This window comes from Equus caballus, chromosome 1 (genome assembly GCF_041296265.1).
Source record: "Equus caballus isolate H_3958 breed thoroughbred chromosome 1, TB-T2T, whole genome shotgun sequence".
Classification (NCBI taxonomy): Eukaryota; Metazoa; Chordata; class Mammalia; order Perissodactyla; family Equidae; genus Equus; species Equus caballus.
Window position 1 is genome coordinate 165,968,105 of NC_091684.1, and position 14,844 is coordinate 165,982,948.

The 14,844-nt window shown below is 34.8% G+C and overlaps 1 protein-coding gene across 1 annotated transcript in view; it reads left to right on the forward strand.

Moving 5' to 3' along the window:
• Positions 1-14,844, forward strand: part of AQR (aquarius intron-binding spliceosomal factor) — a 95,825-nt gene that overhangs the window by 34,662 nt on the left and 46,319 nt on the right. The window contains exons 14-17 of the mRNA XM_023620552.2: positions 4,541-4,643; positions 7,145-7,265; positions 9,822-9,963; positions 12,834-13,012. Of these exons, the coding sequence (XP_023476320.1) occupies positions 4,541-4,643; positions 7,145-7,265; positions 9,822-9,963; positions 12,834-13,012 (545 nt within the window). The remainder of the gene's footprint in view (positions 1-4,540; positions 4,644-7,144; positions 7,266-9,821; positions 9,964-12,833; positions 13,013-14,844) is intronic.

A 14,844-nucleotide genomic window follows, 5' to 3' on the forward strand; every position in this document is an offset into this window, starting at 1 on the left:
GTACGAATAATTTGGTAATGAATATCCTTTTTGCTTCTAGGTAAAAATTTTTGTTACTGATTCCCAGAAGCAGAATGGCTGACTCAAAGGGCTTATGTGTTTAATATTTGTTATATATTGCTAAATTTCCTTCAAAATATATACCAGTTATGTACTACACCAACAATGTAGGAGGATTTATTGTTCTCCCTACCAACAGTAGGTAAATTAGTCTATTAGTCTTTAGTTTTTGCTAATCCAAGGGGGGAAAAACCCTCATTGTTTTACTTTACATTCTGTGATTATATCGGGGGAGATTGAGCATCTTTCTATTTTTCTTGCCCGTTTGCATTTCTTCTATAATTTGCTTGTTATTATCCTTTGCTAGTTTGTATTCCATTGCTTGTAGTTTTTGTTGATTTTTTTTTCTGAACCTTTATGTATTCTGGATACTAATATTTTGTCTAGTTTGTGTTGCAATTATTTTCTTTCAGTTTCTCACTTTTAAGCTTTGTTTATGGTATATTTTGTTATTGCAGATGTTAATTAATCACATCTTTCCATCTTTTTAATAACAATAACAAATGCTTTATATACAAGGCCTTCTTCACCATAAGATTACAAAAAATATTGTCTTCTATTTTTAAAGCACTTTTGCAGATTTGTTTTTTTACATTTAATTTAGCTGCATAATCCATCCAGGGAATTTATTTTTACCAATAGAACTCCTTTATACTCTTAAAAATTATTGAGGATCTCAAAGAAATTTTTTTATGTGGATTATAGCCATTATGTTTACTATATTAGAAATTAAAACTGAAAAAATTTTAAATACGCTAGTCCTCCCTAATCCGCGGTTTCACTTTCCACAGTTTCAGTTACCTGCAGTCAGCCGTGGTCCAAAAATATTGAATGGAAAATTCCAGAAGTAAACAGTTCATAAGTTTTAAATTGCATGCCATTCTGAGTAGCGTGATGAAACCTGTGCCATCCCGTTCTGTCTCGCCCAGGATGAGAGTCATCCCTTTGTCCAGCGGATCCACGCTATAAACGCTGCCTGCCTGTTAGTCACTTAGTGGTCGTCTCAGTTTTCAGATCAGTTGTCGTGGTATCCCAATGTTTGTGTTCAAGTAACCCTTATTTAATTAATAATGGCCCCAAAGTGCAAGAGTAGTGATGCTGGCAAGTCAGATATGCCGAAGAGAAATTTTTGATCTCGTACTGTGCCTAATTTATAAATTAAACTTTATCATAGCTATGTATAGGAAAAAACATAGTATATATAGCGTTCAGTACTATCTGTGCTTTTAGACATCTACTGGGGATCTTGGAATGTATCCCCCATGGATACGGGGGGACTACTGTGCTTAATTCATTAACAAGATCAATTAAAATCCATTTTATGTTAGCATGTGTATTGTTAATGAAAAATAGATTCTCCAAAATGAAAAAAATACATAGTGAGAAGAGTGGCATTGTTTTACCTTTTTGCAAGTCTCTTTAATGTCTGGCTTAATCAGACATTTGGAAGACAGTTGGATTTGCAGATCTGCTCTGGATTCAGTTGTTGTGAGTTGTTTTGGTTGAAGTAAATGAAGAAAATTCAGGCTTACACAGAGGGAAGTGTATTTCAATAGCTTTTTCAAGTAATTGAGAATGTTCTTCTTCGATACTATATACTATACCACTTGACAAGTGGTAGTTTTTTTAAAAGTTAGTTTCAGTGTGGTGTCTGAAAACCATGTTAAGGAAGTCTGTGCAATTAAAGTGAATTAATTTTAAAAAATGGAGAAATATTCCTTGCTCATGGATGAGAGGACTCAGTTAAGGTGTGAAGTCACCAAAATTGATCTAGAGATATCATTCAGTTCCAGTCAAAATCCCAGCAGGATATTTTATAGAAATGGGCAAGCTTACTCTAAAATTAATATGGAAAGGCATAGGAACTAGAATAGCCAAAACCATTTTGAAAAAGAGCAGAGTTGGAGGATTTCCACTACAGTACCTAATTTCAAGACTTACTATAAAGTTACAGTAATCAAGACATTGTGGTATTGGACAAAGAGTAGACATACGGATCACTGGAACAGGGTCGAGTTCAGAAATATGCCACACATATATGGTTAGTTGATTTTTGATTAAGGTACCAAGGCAGCTTATTGAAGAAAGGATAATCTGTTCAACAGTAGTGCCAGAACACTTGGACATCCATATGCAAAGTATGAAACTTGACCTCTATTTTGCGTCATGTACACAAATTAACTCAAAATGAATCATAGGCCTAAATATCAAAACTAAAACTTATAGGAAATATAGGAGAAAAATCTCTGTGATTGTGGTTTGTCCAGAGATTTTTGCCACAATCCAGAAGGTAAAAACTTGGTAAATTGGACTTTATCAATATTTAAAACTTGTATTAGAAAGACATTAAGAGAATGAAGAGAGAAGCCCCAAACTGGGAGAAAATATTGGCCAAACACATATCTGATGATGGACTGGTATCCAGAAGTCTCAGTACTCAATAATAAGAAAACAGCAATTAAAAAATGGCTATCAAGGGGCTGGCCCCGTGGCCGAGTGGTTAAGTTCGCACGCTCCGCTGCAGACAGCCCCGTGTTTCGTTGGTTCGAATCCTGGGCACGGACATGGCACTGCTCGTCAGGCCACGCTGAGGCGGCGTCCCATATGCCACAACTAGAAGGACCCACAACGAAGAATATACAACTATGTACCGGGGGACTTTGGGGAGAAAAAGGAAAAAATAAAATCTTTAAAAAAAAAAAAAAATGGCTATCAATTTGAACAGATACTTAACCAAAGAAAATAGATAGATTTCAATAAACCCACTGAAAGATGCTTAGCATCGTTAGTCATTAGGGAAATGTAAATTTAAATCATAATGAGATACCATGATGTGCCTATTAGAATTATTTGTAAGAACAACAATATATTGGCTCTTGACAAGGATGTGGAGCACTGGGAATTCTTATACCTTGTGGTGGGAATCCAGAATGGTAGTGCCACATTGGAAAAATTTGATAGTTTTCTTGTAAAGTTAAACATGCATTTACAGTATGATTTAGTGTTCTCACAAACAAACCCAAGAGAAATGAACACTTCTGGTCACACAAAAATCTGTACAGAAATATATGTAGTATTTTTATTTGTAGTTGTCAAAAACTGGAATACACAATCTCCTTCAACTGTTAGGTGAATAAAAATACTGTGAAATGTCCATATAATGAAATATTACTCAGGTAAAAAGGAACCAACTGCTGATACACACAACAATGTAGGTGAATCTCAAATGCATTATGCTAAGTGAAAGCAACCAGTGTCAAAAGGCTACATAATGTATGATTCCATTGATTTGACCGCCTGGAAAAAGCAAGGTTATAGAGACTGAAAACAAATTAGTGGTCACCAGGGACCGGGAGAGAAAGTTTGAGGGAATTTTGGACGGTGATGAAACTGTATTTAAGGTGGTGGAAAGCTGTCAGTCTCACAGTGGCAAATGCAAGTTTTCCAAAATTCCAGTTTTTCACTTGGAAGCTCAAATTTAAGCTTTGGCAACAAATACTTTAAGTTGTTTTCCTTGAAGTTACAGGTTTGTTTTTGAAATTTGAAAATTCTTTTGTTATTTATTCCAGTCTGAATAACCATGATTTTTCAGTTGTTCTTTCAGGTAGCAATTGTGTGCAAAATATCCTTCCCATTATGTCACACAAAATTTTTAAAAAACAGATACTCGAGTCCATATTTAATGACGTTAATGATTTTTTGCTACTTCATCAAGGGCATTCTTAAACAAAACTGGCTTTGTTTTAAAACTGCGTGTGGCAGTGAGGAATGCTGTGACTACTTCCAGTACTGGTTGGTACCACCCCCTTGATCCGTGCCAGCATTCTTACCGACCATTGCTTTCACACTGTCACTGTGTATGTAAAGAAAGTGAAAAAAACTGAATAATGTCTTAGTATTAATAGAAAAAGCATTGTCCTTGCAGACTGCCTGAAAGGGTCGTGGAGAACATGAGACGTTTGCCGAAGATGCTTTGAGAATCCGTTGTTAGATGTTTAACTTTAGTTGCTGATTTTTTACATTTATTACTCATGTCAAAGGATATAGTTTCTAAGTAAAACTTTTTAAGCAATCTGTGAAATTACGTGTTTTAAAAGTGAAGTAAAGGACATTAAGCATAAAATATTCTGGAGGCTCGCCCCGTGGCCGAGTGGTTAAGTTCGAGTGCTCCCCTTTGTCGGCCCAGGGTTTCGCGGGTTCGGATCCTGGGCGCAAACATGGCACTGCTCGTCAGGCCATGTTGAGGAGGCATCGTCCCACATGCCACAACTAGAACAACCCACAACTAAGATATACACCTATGTACCTGGGAGATTTGGGGAGATAAAGCAAACTAAGATATACAGCTATGTACCCAGGAGATTTGGGGAGATAAAGCAGGAAAAAAACAAAAAGATTGGCAACAGTTGTTAGCTCAGGTGCCAATCTTTAAAAAAAAAAATAATAAAATATTCTGATCTGCATATTCTTTATTCTGCAGTTCAAATACACTCCACCAGGTGGCATCATACCTCTGCTTGTTACCAACTCTTCCTAAAACTGAAGACACAACTTTTGATAAAGAATTCCTTCTGGAATTGCTGGTAAATATTAATGTTCTTTGAATTTTACATGAGGTTTTCCCTGCCATTTTGAATCATGCTTAAAGATGTAGGATTTGATAAAGATTTTTTTCCAGGCTAAAGATTAGGAAGATAATTCCTACCTGTTTTGGAATTAAATCATCATTTGATTTTCTCAGATTTCTTTTCTCATTTCTTGGATTCCGCTTCTTAAGTGTTTACCCCTTAAAACTGCTTTATGGTATGAATTCATTCTACACAACCATTTATGAGCAATTCTTTGTCAAGCACTGGATTCAGGCATTGGGGATATGTAGAGAGCTGACACCATTCCTGCCTTTAAGAGGTCATGCTTACACACACACACACACACGCATTGCATATTTATTCATATCTATCTATATAACTGTTAATTTTAAAAGTTACCATTTAAATATAGAACCTTGAATATTAAGCTATACCTTTATCACTGGAAAACTCAGAAATGTTTAGAAATAGAGTAAGTTATCACTGACTTAGTGGTTTAGAATTCCAAGGGGTTTCTCAGTCATTTTGGGAAATGAGGGGCTTTAACTCAAACTAGTACCTTTTTTTGGTAAAACTTTATTTTTTTAGTGCAGTTTTAGATTGATAGCAAAATTGAGGGGAAGAAATATACCTTACTTTCAACTTCAGTAGACTATTTTATAAAATGGATGAGTATTTGCCCATACCCCACTGTGAATATTTAGGTTATTTGCCATGTTCACTATTAGAAATAATGATACATTCCTTGTACATGGCTCTTTGTGCCCAAAATTGAACATTTAGGAGTGATCCTAGAAGTGAAATTGTTTGACTAAAGTGTGTGCTTATTTCAAAGATAAAAGAGGCAGCCAAACTATCCTCCAAAAGGTGTGTGTTGCCACCAACAATGTATTGAAGTATGTCTCCTTAAGCTCTTTCCAGCTTTGGATGTTATGAGTCGTCCCAATTTTTGTCAGTCTCATGGGTAAAAACATAATAGCTTGTTTTAATTTTTTGTTTCCTGACTGCTGTAAGGTTGAATTGTTTTTTCTATGTTTCAGACATTTTTTTATACCTACTCAAACATACACTGTGTGGATGTGTATATACATTTTTTTACATATATGGAACAGTAATGGGCATGTGATTTTGTGACTTATATTCCAAGCTAATATTTTTAAAATAGGGTGTAAAATATAATCCTTTACTGTAGAAAGCAAGAGGATGTGCTAGTTTTGGGTGCAGTAACAAGAAACTATTTGTAGCAGGTGTTTTAAGCCTGGTAACAGGTGTTTAAGTGCCATTTGGAGAGAAATCCTTGGGAAGGGTTTTAAATTAATTCAAGTATGGAAAATACCTTTTTATCTGTATATTTACTACGTGAAATACATGTCTTGGGTCACTGTCTTTGCCTTCCTTCTTACGAATCACTTTTCATTGTCTCTGACTACAAGTGCTTTTTAAAAATTCCTTGTCCTATTTTCTGACAATTTAAAATCTTCTCTCATAAGTCAGGTTTTAGGGATTAATAGTAAATCCTTACTATAGAAAGAAACAAGGATTTTTCCAGGAATCTTTCTAATGGAAAATAGGTTTGAGTATAAAGTTATCCTATGCCTTTTAGGGTCTCGTAGCTAAGATTTCATCCTTAAAATTTAAATAGTTATACCAAAAGAAAACAATTTTAAAATTTTATAGTGCTGCAATATCTGTCATTTCCTGCCTCTCCTAAAGGCTTTCCTCCGGCTTTGGATTCTTCTAATACAAATTATGATTAAAAAGTTAAGATATACGTATTGTTTAGATGATATCCCATTATCTTCTTTGCTAAAATAACACTATCTCTGCTGAAAATATGTGACACATTTTTGAAATATGCCATTATTTTAGCATCTGTTAAGTAACAAACATATTTCTGTTTTTGAGATAGATTACTATAATATTAACAATGGAAGGGTACACAGATATCATCAAGTCCAACTCTGATTTTACAAAGAAGACTGAGACCAGGTTATTAATAAAGTTTCGCAGATTGTTCAGCTTGTTAGTACAGGAATGAAAACTATAACCTAAGACATAGGGCTGCTGTTTTTTTCCTTACATTGGTAGAATACTAAGTGCTATGAGTTTTAAGGTCTTTGCATGTGCCAGGTACTTTGACACTATTTTGTTCCATTTCATTTTCATAAGAAACCTGAGATGTGAGTGGCGTTTTATCTGTTTTACTGAAAAGGAAACTAAGATCGAGGAGGTTGAAGTAACTTTCCCAGCTTTTACATAGTTCATAAATAGAGGTGCTGGGAGTTGAACTCAGATCTGTCTGATTCTTGAAGCCCATCACGATCGGTACCTCTTTTATCTTTGATTTATGGAGAAAATGGAAAAAGGAAAAAAAAATATCTTTTTAAGCGCTGCAGTAACTGAAAGACATGAAACTTCTCATTCCATACTTGGTGGTGAGTTTCTCCATAAATTATTTTGATTAAAAACTTTCTGCCCGAACCTGTTTCTTTTAGGTATCTCGTCATGAACGTCGAATTTCTCAGATTCAGCAATTGAACCAGATGCCTTTGTATCCAACTGAGAAAATCATATGGGATGAAAATATTGTCCCAACTGAGTACTATTCTGGAGAAGGTATGGTAAAGAAATACAGATTCAAGTGTAACATGAAACTTAGTTTTCAAATTCATCATATGTAACTGAAAATACATACATGAGGATAATTTTCTGGTACCTTCAAGTTCAACTTTAGAAGTTAGAAACTATTCAATATTTTGAATGCTTAGCATTAAGGATTTTTATTAAATTTAGCTATGCCCTAATGTGTGTGGGTGTATGTATTATCCTGTATGATCTATGACCATTTTAAAGCAATAAAACTGAATTTTAAGGAGACCTAATAATACAGGAAATGTAGCTTTCATTATGTCACTATAATAGGCTTTGTTTGGTAGTGCTTTATTTTTCAAAGCATTTTTTAGAGGCTCTTTTGAATTCCTTGTAGAGCCAGCTAATGACCACCAAACAAAAAAAAAGACATTGTCATTGGTTAATAATAAACCCTTCGTTTTGATCCAAAATGGAATTGCCTAGTTTGTTTACCTACCTAGTTCTCAACAGATTGTTTCTAAATGCTTTCACTCATCCTTTAAGGATGAGAATTCGCGACAATTCAGTGTATGTCAAAGTGCATTCTGACACATTTTGAAGACCTATTTTGAAAAAAATTACAGGAAATCTTTTGAATAATAGTATTATTATTAGAGGAAATAGGCTGTTGTAAAGACGTCACTATGTAAGCACTGGTATGTTAATTTAAGAGGAAAATTGTTATTTCGGAGTCAGATCCTGGAGTCATAACCCCAATAGACCCAGCGCTCTCAAATGATACTAGATTTCAGAATAGGGGACCTTCAGATCTTTTTAAGTTCTTACAGTGGTTAATGCATTGTTTTCTCACTTTTCTAATTCATTCATCCTAAAAACATTTATGACCATATATATATGACATCTAACTCTGACTCATCAGCCCCTAAAAGGCAAATACCACTCATGAGTATTTTATCTTTTTAATAAAATGTTTATGTATCCTTAAAAATGTAAACAGTCTTATATCTATTCAATGATGCTGCTCTGAGTTTAAAACGCATTTTGCTTAGTATAAAATATTATTTTTCTTTCACTCCTGTGATTAACGAAGTGAAAAGGAGTACTTCTCAAAATTTAAGTCTTTGCACCTTAGAGGGAATGAAAGTATTTCAGAACAATAGTAGTTGCCAAATGGTTTGACTGTAACATAGCTGCTTCCAGAGACTTGGCTATGTCTTGCCATTGTTCTCCATTGACAGTGGATGGGATTATGTTTTGGAGGCCCAGTGTCTGATGCTGTGAAATAGGCAAAGATCAAAGCTAATTCTGCATGATTATGCAAGCTGCTTCTAGCTCCCAAGGAGAAAATAAGTGAAATTGGAACAGATATAAAACAATATAAGAATTGTAAAGAAAATCTTTGTAAAAATTTTCCCTTTTTTTAACCTTTTTGCTATAAAATAAACACTAATATAGAAAGCCACACAAAATATAGAACTTCGCTAATTATCATAAAGGAAACATCATGAAACTCTTGTAACCACCTTGTCAGCCATCCCAGAACCCTCCCATGTGTCCCCTCCTAGTTACCACTTCTTCCCTCCACTTGAAAGTAACCATTTCCTGACTTTTATAGCAGTCACTATCTTGTATTTCTTCCTAGTTTTATCACCCAGTTGGGCATCCCAAGACACATAGTTATGTACATTTTTAAAATGTCTTTTACTTAACGGGTACCCCCTATATCTCTTCCTTTTCTTTCTGTTGAACAATCTGAGTTGCTTGATCTGTATAGTTTTCCACAGTCTAGATTTTTCTGGTTGACTGCTCACAGTACAATTCAGCATGTTCTTCTGCTCCTTATTTTTCTTGCAAATTGGCAGCTGGATGCAGAGGCTTGATCAGGCTGAGGTTCTCTCTTCAGCAAGATTCTTGGAGATGGTGTGTTCTTTCATCAGGAAGCACATAATGTCTGGTTCTCTCTTTTTGTGATATTAGCAGCTATTGCTGCTTAACATCCTAGATTTGTTAATTCAATTTTGTGAGTTGACGAAATGGTTGCAAAATGGTGACATTTTGATTTTGTCTTTTTTTTTTTTTTTAATAAAATCATGCTATCAAAAGAGATGCTTTTCCTCCGCCTCTGGCCTGAAGGAAATTGAATTAGATTATAAGTCAGAGTTTACTAACATAAATTATTTGAAATTTTTGTACATCGATGTTTCTTGCTTTTAGGTGCATTATTGCTTTGGTGAGTATGGATAGGGATGATGAAAATCATATGATTTGCCAATAAAATGTGTTTTGGGGTTCTTTTTTTTAACCTTTTTGATATTGCTCTTGAGTGGTTGGCCACTTATTCTCCAAGGGAAATAGTGTTAAGTGAGGATAATGGAAAAAATATTGTTCATTAATATAGTCAGAGAAGGGAAATAACTCCAGGAGTAACATATAATCAATGCCTAATCAAGACCTTGTCAAATATGCTGAATTTGAGACATCATTAAATTAGATTCTTACCAAATTTGTTAACTTTTTTTATACATAGAGCAGACATCTGACTAAAAATATACTTCAAATATGGATGTTATTCCTTTTCAGGTTGTCTTGCGCTTCCCAAGTTGAATTTGCAGTTTTTGACTCTTCATGATTACCTCCTAAGGAACTTTAATCTCTTCCGCTTAGAATCAACTTATGAAATTAGGCAGGACATCGAGGATAGTGTCAGCAGAATGAAGCCATGGTTCGTAAATTGGTTCCACTTGCAATGAAGAGATGTAAACTGTGCCTGACATACTTCTATCAGAAACCTCCTAAGTACATTTAGAAATAATATACCTGGCATGAAGATGCCCTCCAAAGTCTGAGCCACTCTTTGAGAAATTGTTTAATGTGAATTAGAATATATCAAAAGGTCTAAAATATAAAATATGTATCTAGGTACTTGGGAGTGGGGCTGGGGATAAGGGAGGAGAGGTCATCATTCTAGCGGGGGTCAGGTGGGAGGGAGAAATGTAGAGGGGAGTAGGTTGGGCATTAGTAAAAGGGTAAAAGAGGGAAGGGTGTGGGTTGGCCCGCAGACCTGTGCTAGGGCAGGACATTTTAAGTCCTAGGAGAAGCTTATGAAGGGGTGTTCTGCTACCCCTGCTGCTTTTGTGCCTGTCACCACTAGTCTCAGTCAGCCTCTCTAAGGAACCTGGTGGGAGATGAGGGGAATTCCTAAACATTGCACAGAATGGAATATTGGAAAGTCCCATAGATTGCCTTGAAGAGACATCAACATTTACTTTAGGGCCAGTTGAGTATGTCTCAGTATTCAAGGAATTCTTATGTTTAAACTCAGCTCTCTACCTACTAGTTCATGTCTGGAGTTCCTTTAGCTAAGAAAAGACTTAATTCTAGTTATCGTAGACAGCTCTGTATTATGAGATTTGTAAAGGTTAGTTTTGCCTTTTCAACGTGACTGACCATGGGTAAATGCCCTTCATTCACTGTTTCATTCTAAGTATGAAATTGATGGAGATATGTTAATTATCTAAGTGAATATAAATGAGTTAAGTAATTCTGTAAAATGAGTTCTCCTTACATGATAGTCACACCATGCATACATACACAGTTATACTGCATTCTATATGAAAGGCTTAACATTGTGACCGTGAACTGATTCAGCTATCTTCCAGGCTTCTCTCCTTGCTAGTTACAGAGAGCTACATGGACACTGTGGTTATGATCCGTTTTTCTCACTTCCGTATTTTATTTCATACACAGTTCTATTTTTTAATTAATTATTATGTGAAAAGTTATTCTGGGTGAGACTATAAAACACAACATAAACTATTTTTGACTTAATAATCAGTTGAGTCAGTAGGCAGGCTAGCACTCTGAAATTTGTATACCCACTGGCTGATTATCCCTGCCCACAGCTTTGCTGAAATCATTGCCCATTGTTTGGACCCCGGGGGAGTGCTTAATCAGAAAGCTTACTTATAATTTATGGTTACCTTGCGTTTACATGCTCAGATTCTGGACCTCATTTTGGCCATTTTGCAAAGAAGGGGTTTATTAACTAGCAGTTCATCAAATAAAATTCACTTATGTTTTACTTCAATGCCAAATAAAACAGTAATACTTAGCATTCGTACGGTCTATTAATAAAGAACATTTTTTTTTTACTTACATTATTTTCTGCCACAAGGAAAAAATTTCACTTTTTGAAGTTAACGTGATAATAAATTTTTCTAAATTTTCATTCCTAATTGCCCGTCAGTGAAAACTGTTAAAATTGATGAGATCTACAAAGGGTCTTGGCTTCTTTCTGTTCCATGTGTCCTGAAGGTAGAAAACTAGCAGGGGCATTTTTACTGATTGCATAGTTCTAATGATCATGTTTTCAAGCTGCTGAAACTACTGAGCAGTGTAAGAAAGTATATGCTTATGAGGGACAGAAATCTCTACATACTTTTTAATGCTTCATGTTACAGGTAGATTTTATAAGCGGGGAGAGTAGATTAATGGTTGCCTGGGGGTAGAAACAGGGATTGACTGCAATTGAACCGGAGGAATCTTTTTTAAGTATGAGGGAACTGTTCTAAAATTGGATTGTGGCGGTGGATGCACAAGTCTGTAAATTTACTAAAAATTATTGAATTGAATTTTATGGTATATAAACTGTACTGTAGTAAAGTTGTAAAAAAGTGGGGAAGGTGATAGAAAGTTATTACAAAAGCATTTAGATACAAGGTAATAATGCCTTTCAGAAATTGTCCCAGTGCTAACCAGCTCGTTGGATTGTAGAACTTTTATTTTTAGTTAGTTTCACTCTTTGATCTTAAGTTCTATGATTTTTTGTTGTGACACAAAGGCTTTACTTAGGATATAGTTTTTCCTTATATTTGTAAGCATGTCTTTTTTTGGCAGTCTTTTCCAATTTTGGAGTGTTGCAGTTTTTATGTTACAGATTTCCCAAATACACTATTTAATGTGAAAACTAAAGCACTAGATAGACTAATATAAGAAGAAAGAATGAGTATTTGGATGTTAGCGGTTATTACAACTAGCTTAATTATTTTTCCCCCCAATCCATGGTAGCATCTTTTAACTTAAACATTATGCCCTAACGGAGGCATTTGCGTAGATGTTATCATTTGCTTGTTTCTAATTTTTTAAATTCTAGCTTGTTCCAAAACATTTTTGAAACAACTTATAAAAATACTTATAATACATAAGATAAAATGTTAACAGTTGAGACTATCTTGATAAAGAGGGGGAAAGGATTGGAATATAAAATAGAACTAAATGTGTTCGATTATTTTATTCTTTGACAAAATGGCTTAGTTCTTATATACATGGAGTTATCATTTTTTCCATGGATGTAGGGGATATTCCTCTACTTCCCTTTCTTTTCTGGACCGTGTTTGCCTGTTTCATCCTACCATAAATACTCCCTATGTAATTGGGACTTAGATTTTTTTTTAAAAGTTTAGAAATAAGAGTTACTAATGTTGGGGCTTAAATACTAGCTAAACATGTATTCTTACTTACAAGTTTTACTTGTCCAAAAGTTGGGGAAAAGTTATTTTTGTTTACGTAATCATCTACTTCTTTGATTTCCAGGCAGTCTGAGTATGGTGGTGTAGTATTTGGTGGTTGGGCACGAATGGCTCAGCCCATTGTGGCTTTCACTGTAGTTGAGGTTGCCAAACCCAACATAGGTGAAAACTGGCCAACCCGAGTTCGTGCAGATGTTACCATCAATCTGAATGTCCGCGATCACATCAAAGATGAATGGGAAGGTAATTTTGTATTTCAAAAAGCGGTTACCTTTTGCCTTTTTAGTTTATAGACTTAGAGCATTAGCAAAGTACTTTCACTAAATGTTACTCTTTTAAACTTCTATTAAATTTTATCTTTAAAATTTGATTTAAAGAATAGCAGTTGTCTTTATAATTATTAGTAGTAAAAATACCAAGGATCATACAAGAATAATTAAATACCTTAATACTTTAATAAAAGATAGAAAATAGCATGTATATCAAAGTGTTTTGGAAGTTATGGTTTGCAGAGCTAAGAGAAAAGCATTTTAAGTCTTAAATTTAGTAAGATATTGTTTATGAATTTATAGGATCAGCATAAAAAGAATAAAAATATTACTGTTCACTAAAGAAAAGAAGAAACCCACATATAACTTGCACATGTGCAGAGCAAGTAAGGAAAATTGTTGTTTTTAAAAAAGATAAAAGCAGTGCAAGTGAACATAATAGGGATATATAATTTGTGGAAAGTAAATATACAAAATCAAAATTGGACAAGCTCAAAAGGAATTTTAGGGGGAACTAGTAAAAGAACTCAGAAAGAAATAATAATAATTTATTTGTACCAAAGGGAGGAAGTCAGATAAAGAATGAGTGAAATCAAAGGTACTCAAGGATAAGTAATAATTGCAGAGAAATTAAATGTTATTTTCCTTTTCTTCACTAGGCAAGATTTTATGGATGGAAGTTTTATGTCACAACTAATTTTGTTTAGAAGCAAGTATGTTCAAAGTTACTAAGTCAGGTAGTTAAAATATCAATAACACCTTGCCAGAAATGGCACATGAATTGATTTTTAATTGGCACTTTTATATTTTTCTCCCAGCTGTCTGTGAGAGCTCTTGCTGCCCTGTTGTGAGAAATAGTAGCCGGTAGGTTTTATCTCCTTCCCCCTTCTTGGCATGCCAGAAGGAAAGGGATAGTCCCTTACCAGATCAGTTTTCAGAAATTATTGCTCCCAGTATAGCTGTTTATAACCATAGGGACTGTATGATATATTTATCAAATAGTTTTGAAGGAATCCAGCAGTGAAGCTGGCCACATGTTTAACAAATGGCCACTGTAGTGGGTGTAGTTTGTGACAGATTGTTTTTGTGACTCCTGTATCCTTCAAAAGAGTTCCAATCTGGTGCATTACAATCTAGAATAATGTGTACCTTTATTATTGCTGAATCTCCAGAGAGACATTAAGTTGCTGGAGAAGTTCTTATATTTATTACCCCTTGGAGCTTAAGGAGGTATTAAAATAAACACTGTTTTACATGGTAATAAATTGAAATAATTTATTGGCTACCCCCAGAAGTAGTACTGGTTGGAAATAAAACATTGAAAAAAAAAAGACCCTTTATAGAAGTTTATGGATGACAGAGATGAGTCTGCCTTATGGTATTAAGGGAAAAAAATGGATGTTTTACTCAACCCCCTTTCCTCCATTACTCTGGAGACTGTTACAAAAGGACATCAGACAGTCTTTTTGTCTCTCTCTCTTTTTTTTGCTTGCTTTCTTTTAAATATAGGCCTCTGGTAGAATGAGAAATAGAATGGGTGAATTTTGGTGGGCAAAATAAGGAACAATAGGGTATTGTGGGACCAGTCATTCACATTATTGGGTGTGGTGGCACAGAGAAAAGTGTTTTCTGGGAGGCCAGAGCTAAAATTCAGTGCCTGTATTGATCCCAGATAGAGTAACCAAATAGAAAATGGAGGCAAAAAGTGAGAGGGAAGTGCTGTAAACAGTAATGAATATTGTCCTTTAAAAACAGAACAGTTTTGAAGAGTTTAAGCTGAATACTATAAAACATTCTTCTTGTCCC